Source organism: Actinia tenebrosa, unplaced genomic scaffold, assembly GCF_029948245.1.
Source record: "Actinia tenebrosa isolate PJP-AT-01 unplaced genomic scaffold, QUT_ActTen_1.0 PGA_scaffold5__44_contigs__length_20552954, whole genome shotgun sequence".
In the NCBI taxonomy this organism is placed as follows: domain Eukaryota; kingdom Metazoa; phylum Cnidaria; class Anthozoa; order Actiniaria; family Actiniidae; genus Actinia; species Actinia tenebrosa.
Window position 1 is genome coordinate 10,136,688 of NW_028292582.1, and position 12,892 is coordinate 10,149,579.

General features: G+C 38.2%; 1 protein-coding gene across 2 annotated transcripts; it reads left to right on the forward strand.

The window, feature by feature from the left end:
• The first annotated feature begins 95 nt into the window (after window positions 1-95).
• LOC116286966 (malonyl-CoA decarboxylase, mitochondrial) lies at window positions 96-12,499 on the forward strand. 2 transcript variants are annotated; one of them, XM_089037832.1, is made up of 15 exons: window positions 96-203; window positions 1,737-1,845; window positions 2,595-2,642; window positions 3,205-3,381; window positions 3,843-3,890; window positions 4,286-4,381; window positions 4,957-5,097; window positions 5,350-5,502; window positions 6,336-6,500; window positions 7,354-7,453; window positions 8,350-8,508; window positions 9,056-9,156; window positions 9,979-10,061; window positions 10,519-10,565; window positions 11,135-12,499. In XM_089037832.1, exons 1-15 carry the CDS (start codon window positions 169-171, stop codon window positions 11,335-11,337), a joined length of 1,665 nt encoding a protein of 554 aa, XP_088893958.1. In that variant the 5' UTR covers window positions 96-168; the 3' UTR covers window positions 11,338-12,499. The 2 variants fall into 2 exon arrangements, with proteins under 2 accessions (XP_088893958.1, XP_088893959.1); XM_089037833.1 differs by lacking the exons at window positions 96-203; window positions 1,737-1,845; window positions 2,595-2,642; window positions 3,205-3,381 and adding an exon at window positions 3,421-3,732.
• The last annotated feature ends 393 nt before the right edge of the window (window positions 12,500-12,892 follow it).

Consider the following 12,892-nt stretch of genomic DNA (forward strand, 5'->3'; position numbering starts at 1 on the left):
GTCCAGGATAAAACTTCTAATTATCTATTACTTATTATTCGGCTGGAGGTTTTTTTGGGCTACCTGTGGTAAGGTTTACCGCTGTGTTGGTTACTTGTAGTTCACTTGACTCGGCACAAATCAAAATATTGTAAAAAAAACACGTTTTTTTGGTTGAATAAATCTGGGATGAAACGCCTTCTATCATGTTTAAAATTACTAAGGTAAGCCAGCATTTTAGTACAAAGTTATGGATTTTTTACCTTTGTATTGCACGCGTTTTTATCGGGAACGGCTCGTTATTAAAAAAGTAAATAAAAAGTAAAGAGAGTTTCAATTTCTTTTGCAGAAAAATAAAAAATAACAGAAGTTTGATTGATGAACTGAAGCAATGAATATCGTAGTTAATTTATTTATTGTTTCGATTCCATGATACAGTGATTTGATTTAACCTGCCGAACAATGATTGCTTGTTAACGTGTCGTCAAATAATATTAGACACTAAAGAAAACAATGGAAATATTAACCTGTGCTTACTAACTACAGTATAACTCTGCTCTGCCCTGTTCTGCTCTGCTTTGCATTTCTTTGCAAAGGCATCAAATGGTGACAGAATTTCTCTCTGTTATCTAAGAGAGCACAGAGCTATTTCTGAGCATGTATACCATCACTCTTTTGATTGCATAATAATGTAATGGTAGAATATATCATGTGTCAGGAAATAATGCCTTACATGTAGGGATTGGCAAAATACGAGAGGACTGTCAGTGTTATCAGTGACTATCATGGTACATAGCACAGTGCTTCTCAACACTTTTACATTACATTGTTCTGACAATACCAATAATTGCTTTATGACTGAACACTTCACAGTAGAGTGCTTTTAGTCTCACTGTTGAATAGTCAGATAAATTTATCTGACTTAGATAACTATTTAGTTGACGTCACCTAAAATAGTAAAAGCGCGCTAAATGACATGGGTCATGCTAATCCGGGGGGCTGTTTTACCAAAGAATGAGTGAATAGATATTCATTTGTATCATTGTTTCTAAACCTGATCTCAGTGGCTGTTTACTCGTAGTTTCAAATTTAGGTGACGTCAGCTATTCAACAGTGAGACTAAAAGCACTCTAAGCAAGTTTTTTTATCTCTTAAAAAATCTATTATTTTAATATAAATGAAGAAATAGAAAACATGAATGCATGCTATGTGCAGTTATGAAGTACGCAGGGATTTGCAGAATGCAAGAGAATTGTTAGGAGAAGCAGATACAACTCGTAGTGATTTGTAACTGCGTACATCACATCAAGCAAGTTTTTAATTTCTTTTATAATATTAACCCTTTCACTACTAGAGCGGTCAAAAGCGGCCAGGGGAAAGACACTTTTGCTTTTCAATTACCAGTCCCCTAGGACATTTCTATGTGTTGAAACACGTGGGCTATTGTTTTTTGGATCATTAATCAGATTCTATCAACTGCTTTGATGTGTGTTATAAGGCATCAATATCTAATGAGTATATGTTTTTCATTTTGATATTGAGAAATAAAAAAACACCCTAATTATGTTCCAGGAAGAGCTTGTGTTGAACCCTTTTAGCCTCTAGTAGTGAAAGGGTTAAAAACAAAAATTTAAGAGTACTCTGCTATTTTGGACACAACGAGGAAAGTGAGTGTGCATGCTGTGTGCTCTGATAATGCACACTCTTCTAACCAATCAGAGTGCAATATTGAAACTTACAGCTTCTTTCTCCTGCAGATTCCCTGGAAATCCAAGTATCTATAAAGAAAAACGATTCAAGAGATTCTCCAGTAACTGTTTTAATTGCTTAGGACCTTTTCCATGCTATCCTTCTCCCAGATACAAGGTTAGACATTTAACAATATACCTCTTTACCTTCCAAGAGCATAATGTTTTTCTCATTCCAGTCCATTTGTCATTCTCTCAGTTGAGATAAAGAATCTTTGTTTTAGTTGTATCCATATTTTCTTGTCTTCTCATTTTGTAACCATTAAACAAAGAAATGATATGCTAGGAAATGTGTAGTTCCAGAAATTATCCATTCCCACCCATGGAGGAATTTTTTTCAGATCCCTCCCTACCCCCAGAAATTCCAGTTTTCTTACATACAAACTTTTTTTCTTTCTCTGACCTTCCCTATCCCTTGTCTCTGTACTGTGATATAAACATGCTGGGAGCTGTAGAGCATGAGAAGAGCAAGCTGAGGAACATGTACAAGGCATAGCCAAGTGTTTCTCTTGCTTCTCGAGTGCTCTACAGCTCCCAGAGTGTATATATTTAGATCTTATTAACCGAGCTTGGTTGGTCTGTACGGGATAATCTTGACCGAGGTCTGTACCTGACCGAGGTCAAGATTATCCCGTACAGACAGACCAAGCTCGGTTGATAAAAGTTTTATTATATGACCACTTTTCATTGAAAAGGACAAAATGTTTTCACCGTAAGATTAATATGCGATCGGACCGGTTAATACCGGAGAATCTAGACCAGTCCGTGATGCGATCTATCCAATCAGATTGCTCGATTTGCTAGTGTCCAGGCTCTAAGATTCACGGTCATGTAATGAATATATATATTAATGCTTTGTCTTTTCAGATTCAAGCCCAAAGTCAATCTTTTCAAACAGACTGCACCCATTACCAGGTTAGTATTCTTTGCAAAGATCCTAAAAAATTTTTTATCCTAATTTAAATTAATTATTTTTGGTATTTGATGGTAGGAAATTTCAATCGTATTAATGATAAAATGCTTTCACATGCAAACCATGGAATATACAACTTGTCACTTTTTGTTTTGTGACATTCATGGAATGCGTGTGGTGCATGGGTGAGTGAGTCTTGGGGGTGGGAAGTGGCATATTTAAGAACAGAGCATGTGCCGAAGGGAGGAAGTGAGACTAAGCTCATGGTGTTGTATGGCCAGAAAAGGTGGTACTGTGAGTGAAACTTATTGCTTGGAAAGAAACAAACAAGAAAGAAAATGTGAGGCTTAGATACTGTGAAAGGAAAGTAAAGGAAGTAGTAAATAAGCAGTAAATAAAGCAGTTGATTACTGTTTTGTATTTTCTCATATACTATTTGCTCACCATGGAGATGCTTGTGTATGCTAGAAAATATGCATGCCTCGTGGAATAGACCATGGTAGGCTATTTTTAAACCATCACATAACTAGTACAATGTATAATTATTATTATATATTTACTCAGTACCAGAGTCAACTAGTTGAATCTAATTGGCTGGACCTATTGATGAGAATGGCAGACAAATCTGATGACATAGATATCCCTGGAGCCTCAAAAGACCAAGTAGCACAGATCAGAACCATGTTGAGTAGAGCCGTGAGGGTCAAGAGGTCCCAAGAGGGAGGAGACCTTATGCCTAATGTAAGTATGGGTTAGATATAAACCATGTTCAGTAGGGCTGTTAGGATCAAGAGGTCACAAGAGGGAGGGGACCTTATGCCTAATGTAAGTATGGGTTAGATATGAACCATGTAAAATTGAGTAGAGCAGTGAGGGTCAAAAGGTCACAAGAGGGAGGAGACCTTATGCCTAATGTAAGTATGGGTTAGATATGAACCATGTAAAATTGAGTAGAGCAGTGAGGGTCAAGAGGTCACAAGATGGAGGAGACCTTATGCCTAATGTAAGTATGGGTTAGATATGAACCATGTAAAATTGAGTAGAGCAGTGAGGGTCAAGAGGTCACAAGAGGGAGGAGACCTTATGCCTAATGTAAGTATGGGTTAGATATGAACCATGTAAAATTGAGTAGAGCTGTGAGGGTCAAGAGGTCACAAGAGGGAGGAGACCTCATTTACTTTTATTTTAATTTCTAATTTTAGGCAATAGCAAAGGAAGTCAGACATTTCTACAATGAACTTTCAACAAGGGTAAGATTTTTAATCATATCCAATACTGTTGGAGCAATCACATGTGCATGAAAACTGCTAAGCCACTCAAAATTCTTGCATACAGTAACGTCGCAGTCACGACACAACGTAGGAGGAAGAAAATAAAAAAGGAAAGAAAGGGAGGGAGGGAGGAAGGAAAGAAGGAAGGAAGGGAGGGAGGAAGGAAGGGAGGAAGGAAGGAAGGAAGGAAGAAAGGAAGGAAGGAAGGAAGGAAGGGAGAAAGGATGGAAGGATAAATGGTAGGAAGAAAAGAAGGATGAAAGGAAGGGAGAAAGGATGGAAGAGAGAAAAGGACATTTCCAGACAAGCATGAGCAACAACAATTAATTAACAAGTATTATCCTCTTACCGTTACATATCCCTTTTTTATTGAGATCGAGAAGATGGCGTTCTTTCTTATAATGGAACGAGATCTCGGGGTCAACCACCAGGAGATACGGGAAGTAGCAGAAAACTTGATCAAAGTCAAGGTATAAATTGATATAGTAATGATAAATTATGCGTTCGGTGTATGTAATGAAATAGAGAGAATAAGAGAAAACCGAAAACCGCTGTGTTTCTTGATTACAGACTCATTTACTCAGACTAAGTCTCGAATCAGTGTCTAAATATTCACAAATACCAACGATAAAGTAAAGAATGCACAACGTCAACATTACAAACACTTTGAAACTCCAAGGACCTTCACTGGAACACGTGAATGTTCTACATAAAATCGAGGCTAACCCTGAAAAACCGAGAACTCGAAACTGGAGTAAGGCATCGTGGTAGACCTTATGCCACAATCCTCGCCAGCCACATTAGCATGTAATGATAAAAGGGTAAATCATACACCGTGAAAAGATGAAAAAACTTACTGACGTTTCGGACGCTAGTCCTTCGTTTTCATCTTTTCACGGTGTACAATTTACCCTTTCATCATTACTGTTTCATTAGAAACACCGACGCAGCTCACACTAATTTTTAGCTAGTTATCTCATATTAGCATTTAGTGTGTTTAGTGTTTGTCACTTTGATTTTCTATATTTTGTCTTTTGGATTTCAGGATCTTGGCGTCCCTACTGTCCTCCGGGCAGAAGATCGGCTTAGACAGGTCTTAGAGCCACACTATATCCAGCTGTTGTCACACATCAGTAGGTTGGAGGGCGGAGTCAAGTTTATTGTTGATATGAGGAACGATTTATCGGTAAGAGCACCTGTCAATCATTCAATCGTAAAGCAATGGTTCTGCTCAATGGGTTCGAACTGAGTCTCCATACAGTCCATGTAGATGATTATTCTTTTGAGTGTCTTCTCATGCACAACCGTCAAACATACAAATGATACTCTAGAAAATGACACGTAGTCTTAAATGGGAAATATTACACCCAAGGTAAAGAGGACTATTCAATTCGAATATTGCCTAAATTCCGGCTTGATTTTGGTGTACTTTTTTCAGGAAATTCTCAGCGACCAGTCAAACGTGTTTAGTCGTCAGGAGCTACAAGCGCTAAGCATGTCTATCAAGAATGTTTTGGCGCAGTGGTTTGCCGTGGGTCTCTTGGATCTTGAGAGAATTAATTGGAACTCGTCGTGTAGTGTTTTAGAAAAGGTAAAAAAATGTATAGCATCCCGAACATTTTTGCTCTTGCTTGTGCTTGCAATTTATACCAAAGGACCCACAGATTTGACTACTTCGACGATACGACGGTCATCTTGCCGGGGGGCGAAACAAAACAAAGATGACGGGAAATAGAGTTTTGTGTGTTTGTCTTCTTTTTAGAAAGTACACAAGTTGGTATATGCTAACAGTAGTGTTCTTACCAGGCTGCGCCATTGCGGGATTCGCGCATAAAAATTAGAAATGGCGCACAAATGTCAACTCTATGCGCCCCCAAGGCCGCATGAATTATCCAAAGAATACTTCCTAATAGTTTTAAAAGATTTATAGTACTTTTGCAATGATAAAAGTCGCATTATATTGTCAATAAGAAAGGTGAAAGTCCACATGAAACGACACGAATCGAACATAGCCGCCATCTTGTATTTAACTCGCCAAGAAAATTTTATTGTGTTATCATCACTAATAAACCTGTCTTACATTGTTGTAGATTTGCAACAGAGTTACTGACTAAAAACATTATTATTCTTTGTTTTAAGATTTTGGAAATAGCCCATCCAGTTTTCTAAATGGCCCCTAAACTTCGAATTGGTGGGCCCTTTGACCCCCTGATGAAATTCCTGGTCAGAACACTGGCTGCTAAATATATTTATACATATATTATTATCTTATTATTCATTTATAGTTTAATTTTTAGCATATGATTTTCTAGCCCCTTATATTTTTATATTCTTATATTTGCAATACCCTTTTAAAAATCACACATTGTGACATTATTGCTCAAAGAATAAAATCATTCATTCATTCATCCCTGTGACCACTAGATTATCAAGTATGAGGCTGTACACACAATCCAGGGTTGGGAGGACCTCAAGAGACGTCTTGCTCCTGACCGTCGAGTCTATATCTATACCCATCGATCAATGCCACGAGAGCCGATTGTAGTGCTACATACCGCGCTAGAGTACGAGATACCCGATAACATCCAGGTAAAAAAATGACGGGAGCGGCTCGCTGAAAAAATATATTAATATAAAATATATTAATACTGCGCTAGAGTACGAGATACCCGATAACATCCAGGTAAAAAAATGACGGGGGCGGCTCGCTGAAAAAAAATATTAATTTTGGCTGTTGTTTCACAGCGTTGGACAATCACAACAGAGCTACGATTGTAGGCTCCATCCCAAAGATCGAATCGACCTTTTTCTCAAGGTTGTGTGCGCACCAAAATTTAAGGAACTTGACGGGCCACGATACCAGAAGACGAGTATTATCATGCATTGCTGGGGCATTTTTTTCTAATAAGAATTCATAAAATCGATTTTTCTCCTCTTTAAATATAAAACTGGCTTCTCACTGAAATTTACTGAATTTCCGTTATTCAGTTTTGTGGCCCGTAAATTTGGATGCGCACACAACCTTTAGAAAACGGTCTATTGAGTGTTTTCGCTCACGTGAGAAGGCAGCCATATTGCTGTACCAAACAATGGAAACTTTCTGCACAGTATTTGCATAAAAATAGAGTTCGATTCCCCGAGGATAGAAAGTGTATTGTTTTGGTACCCCATAATAGCCGCTTTGACGTCACGAGAAAACGCTCCATTGGAATTTAGAAGTTGATGAGGAAAACCGGAGAGCCCGGAGAAAAACCCTCGAAGCCAAGGATAAAATCAGCAAACAACTCTATGACTCGCATACGACACCGAGTCAGGCAGGACTTGAACCCGGGGAGCATTGGTGAAAGATGCGCATGCGCACGCCACCCGCGCGTGCTTCTCGAAGAGCAGAAGTACTTTAGCACTTCTCTTTGTAACTTGTCTTGTATAACTTCTCTTGTAGGTCATTCTCAGTGAACCAGAAGTAGATATCGATGATTGTGAATACGAGTTGGAAAACAGAACAACAGCAGTTTTTTATTCCATCTCCTCGACACAAAAAGGTTGGTATCTTTTAGTCTTCAAGTTTCTTTCCATCGTACGTTTTAACCGCTTGTCCGTCCCTTTCTCATATATAAGGTATCTTGTACGACCTTTTTCCTTTAGTCGATAGCTCATTTGTTTTATAAAATGACTGTTATAAATATCGCATTCTGATTGTTTGGGAACGCGTGCTTAATGAGAGCACACAGCACGTATTTTATAAAAGAAATAAAAAACTTGCTCACTGTGCTGTGTGGAGTTATAAAGCACTTGGGGATTGGCAAAACACTCGAGAAGTGTCGAGAAGCACTTCTCCTAACAATTCTCTCGTGTTCAACCTATCCCCGCGTTTCTTCAACATTACCTTCGCACTGAGGTTAATACGAGGCGAAAAAGATCCTTTCACGTGCAGACGATTTGATGCAACCTTTTTGTCGATGTCAGAGGCGAATATTTCTGCTACGACTTTACTTCAATAGACTTCTTTACCTTGGGCATTTAACCATTTCAGACCACGTGTCATTCCCTAGAGTATCGTTTCTTTGTTTAACGGTTGTGCATCAGAAGACACATGAATATGGATACTCAAACAAGGACTCTTGTTCTCTAGAGAGTGATAGAGAGAGAAACTTATTGTCAAAGGAATGATACGTGGTCTGAAATTCTTGTTATATTTATCTCTTTTTTTCTCTCGGATCATTAGCAGCTATGCTAGAGGCCTAGCAGATCTCATTTTAAAACCGAGGGTAAATAAAGTTTATATATCTATCTAAGGTAAAAAGGTATAATAGATATCCCAGTGTATATCCCCTTCTTCCACTGCCCCACCCCTAAGGATGACACATATTATGTGCGGGATACAAGGCCTAAGTGTGACATTGAGAACGAAACTAACGGGACGTGTTTTTATCGGAAGGCCTGAGTGGCGTAGATCTTGGTAATTTCCTCATCAAACACGTGGTCCGTGAACTACAACACGAGTTCCCCAACATTACCCAGTATGCAACACTGTCGCCCATCCCTGGGTTCCGTCATTGGCTTCTGTTTCATGTCAACGAAAGTATTGAGAATGAAGGTTAGTGATTGGTTAGGATCCGTTGTCTACTTGATGTAGGAGAGGAAGCAAGAGGGTCGAGCTTCCCTTCTAAAATCCCACTTGCCATTTTTGATTAACTGACTAATAATAATATTATTAATCATGACATTTTATTATTATTATTTATTATTATTTATTATTTATTATTATTATTTATTATTATTATTATTCAAGGGTTCAAGGTTTCAAGGTTTTTTTATTTCCCAGAATTAGAATTTTATACTTTACATCACTATTTTAAAAAAATTAACTGGGAGGAGCAGAAGAAAACAACCCAAAAGGGTTAAGAGAATATTTCTGCACCTTGAAACTATATAATACTTACAAATAAGAACTTACAAGGGGGAAAGTAGCAAACTAAAATATAGATTCAATACACATAAAATATTATATATAATAAAGAAAATTATTTATTATTATTTATTATCATTCATTATCATTTATTATTATTTGTTATTATTTATTATTATTTATTACTATTATTTATTACTATTTATTATTTATTATTATTTGTTATTTGTTAAAGCCAATGAAGAAAGTTCGTCATCGAGTATTCTGTTAGACGACGAACGTGTCAAACTTCTGGATCATGGGAATGGTCACCTTTCGCCTTCATCGATATTCAAGGTACACTGAAACATTAACTCACAGATGAAACCCTGAAACAACCTCTGGGCTGTTCTAAGTCAGGGCATGGCTAACTCACAGATCGAACCCTGAAACAACCTCTGGGCTGATCTAAGTCAGGGCATGGCTAACTCACAGATCAAACCCTGAAACAGCCTCTGGGCTGATCTAAGTCAGTGCATGGCTAACGCACAGATCAAACCCTGAAACAGCCTCTGGGCTGATCTAAGTCAGTGCATGGCTAACGCACAGATCAAACCCTGAAACAACCTCTGGGCTGATCTAAGTCAGGGCACGGCTAACTCACAGATCGAACCCTGAAACAACCTCTGGGCTGATCTAAGTCAGGGCATGGCTAACTCACAGATTGAACCCTGAAACAACCTCTGGGCTGATCTAAGTCAGGGCACGGCTAACTCACAAATAGAACCCTGAAACAACATCATGCTGATCTAAGTCAGGGCACGGCTAACTCACATATCTAACCCTGAAACAACCTCTGGGCTGATCTAAGTCAGGGCATGACTAACTCACAGATTAAACCCTGAAACAACCTCTGGGCTGATCTAAGTCGGGGCATGGTTAACTCCCAGATTGAACCCTGAAACAACCTCTGGGTTGATTTAAGTCAGGGCATGGCTAACTCATAGATTGAACCCTGAAACAACATCATACTGATCTAAGTCAGGGCACGGCTAACTCACAGATTGAACCCTGAAACAACCTCTGGGCTGATCTAAGTCAGGGCACGGCTAACTCACAGATTGAACCCTGAAATAACATCTATGTTGGTCTAAGTCAGGTATAATTGAATACTTATAGGATTTGATACAAACTGAAGATTGGCACCGTGATGAAACAATAGTAGAATGTGTCAAAGGACCTCTAATGAGACTATGTGCGAGGTAAGACAGGAATTTTTACTCTGGATCTTTATTATTTTGGCTGTGGGATTGGAAGAAAAGATCGCTTAAATAATAAATAATATTTCAATTTCAATTTTCACTGATTTATAGAAAATTGTGAAAACAGTTTGAGTAAAAAGAAAAAAAAAAAAAAAAAAGAAAAGAACACAATAGATTGTTGGGGACGACTCCAAAAGTACCATGAGCTTTCAAGTATGACTCACCTTATTCAATAAACCCATTAATTAGCGCGTAATGTTTACCCCTTTCAAACCACGTGTCATTCTGTTGAGAATAAGACTACGTTCTTTGTTTGAGTTGTATCCATATTTATGTGTCTTCTCATGTGCATCCGTTAAAGAAAGGAATGGTAATCGAATGACACGTGGTCTTAAATGGGGAACATTACAGATTTATAGCTTTATTGAAATGGGTATACATTTTAAATTTTTAACAGATATTTATATGAAGAAAAAAGAAGAGGTTTTGCATTGGACCCAGTCGGTATGTATTGAAGAAATAGAAAGCGCCTGTACGTGCTGTTTGTAGTTATGAAGCACGCAGGGATTGGCAGAAGACAAGAGAAGTGTTAGGAGAAGCACGACGCGTAGCGGAGTGCTTCTCGACACCTCTCGATTGTTCTGCCAATCCCCAAGTGCTTTATGACTGCGCACAGCACAGCACAGCACAGCAGAGAAAAACGTTTGCGCATGCGTGCATACAGCACGTTTTCTAAGAATTTTGAAGAGTTTGAGTGAGAAAATAAATGTTCGTTTTCTCCAAGTATACAAAAAAGTTCGAGAGTATACTTTTGTCAGACCAAGATACTGTATCAACAAACACAATATGAAAGAATTAGCCTTAAGTTTCAAGCATGGACACTCTAAGTTTTGGCATTTTGTGAAGTCCAATTTATCAGGCATGTTTGAAAGTCAAATTTACATATGTTTTGACTAATTTGCATAAGGATTCAGAGCATGCGCAGACGTTTTTAACTCCTGTCAATCGAGCTCGTCCCAGACTTAGATCAGCCCAGAAATTGTTTCAGGGTTTGACAAAGTTTTTCGTTTCAGCAAACTTTCATATTCGTAACGGAGCGTGGATGTGGAGGCTCAACTGGTCAGCGGACACCAGCCCACGTGGTCTAGAAAACTCCTTTGGTCTGATGATGAACTATAAATATGTTCTCGAAGACGTGGATCGTAATAACCAACAGTATTTATTCAACGGTCATATTGCAGCTCCACAGCACTTTCTGGATTTGTTGAGGACATAAATATCGGTGATGATGATTTATCATAATCATTGTCACCGTTAACGCTAACCATCGCCGCCATCATCGTCATCATCATTATCACCAGCATCATCCTCAACGTTTCTCCAAATCAATGGCATTATGTTTGTAAAGCTACCCCTAGGGGGCGAGGTCAAAAAAATGGTCCAAAATAGGGACTCGATTTTATGAATTAAGGTGGTGGGTACCGGTACATACGCCCGCCCCCTCAGAGACCTGTTCAAATGCTCGATACTGGGGGTCTGTAGTGGCAATTTCTATACACAAATATGGTTTTTAGCATACCTGCAGACAGACAGTCCATTCATTTCTGTGATTTGGCTTTTAGTTTTTGAGATATTTGGGGACAAAATCTAAGATTTCACTTCCAGAGGTGGTGGGTACCGGGTAACACCACCCCTCCCCCCTAAATCGGGTAACGTGAGATGGTAATTGCTTTGCCCTCATCCCTAGGGACCTTCTCGATTGATGTTCACTAAGAACCTCATAGCCCACTAGCCTATCTAATGACTATAATCGTATATAGAATTTTCTTTTCTTTTCTTTTTTTTTTTTTTTGAAGTGTTAGGAACTTCTTGAGAATGAGCGGTCAACGATGATAAACTCGCTGACTTACGGTGCGATTACACCAACAAAGGTCACCCAGATAAATTTTCATACAAATTAGCCAATCACGATTGAGTATTTAAACAAAAGAATCTGTACAAATTTTCATAATTTTCCTTTTAAAAGCATATATTTTAATTTATACGTGTGTGTATGGTCAGAAGTGAATGAGGAACAGTTTTAAATCCAGGAATTATCAATATTCATCTATTATGCAGCATTAAAAATGTGAGTTGTGAGTTTGATTTGGAATTTGTTTGGGTGACCTTGGTTAGTCGCACTGTAAAAGCTGATTTGATTGATAAAAAATGATCAATATGGCTGAATTCCTGGTTTTACTCAGCAATATCAATAAAATATATACTTCCATAGACATTAGATGAGTATTTAGTGCGCTTATAAAGTTTTTATTTAGCGACAATCGCTCGTGAAGGTCCCCTCGTACCTCGAACGATATGTTAAGGTAGTAGTCATTGTGTTGTTAAAGGCTTGGATTTTCGTTGGAAGTCGCTTGAGATTAAATTGAAATTCGACAAAATTTCCTGTTTGTTTCTTATTCTCCACTTTCACATCCCCATAATGCCTTGCGTTTGGGGGGGGGGGGGCGGGGTAACCAATCAAAAAAACCTGTCACAAATTGAAAGGTTTCTTGATTGAATTTATACTATACCTGCTTTTATCTGTACAATACTGATTATCAGTTTATTCCAAGTTATTTTTGCGTGTACAGATTATCAAGAGTTTTGGTCTTACAGAAAATGTATTGACTTACGAAAAAATGTTTAAAATTTACCTTAAACATCTTCAAGCTTTTATCTTTTTCTGTTTTTTGCTTTCATTTCATTTTTGGATACCAAACAAGGTATTGTCAACATTGTCTGATCAGCCTTCAGCAAAATAAGTGGGTTTTTACCCTCTGGTTACCCCCCAA

Bases quoted from the DNA above. Each gene is read 5' to 3' on its own strand.
- LOC116286966 (XM_089037832.1), top strand. From the start codon at position 169: ATGAAACGCCTTCTATCATGTTTAAAATTACTAAG. The intron at 5,503-6,335 runs GTAAAAAAATGT...TGTGACCACTAG, and splicing joins CGTGTAGTGTTTTAGAAAAG to ATTATCAAGTATGAGGCTGT. The intron at 6,501-7,353 runs GTAAAAAAATGA...CTTCTCTTGTAG, and splicing joins AGATACCCGATAACATCCAG to GTCATTCTCAGTGAACCAGA.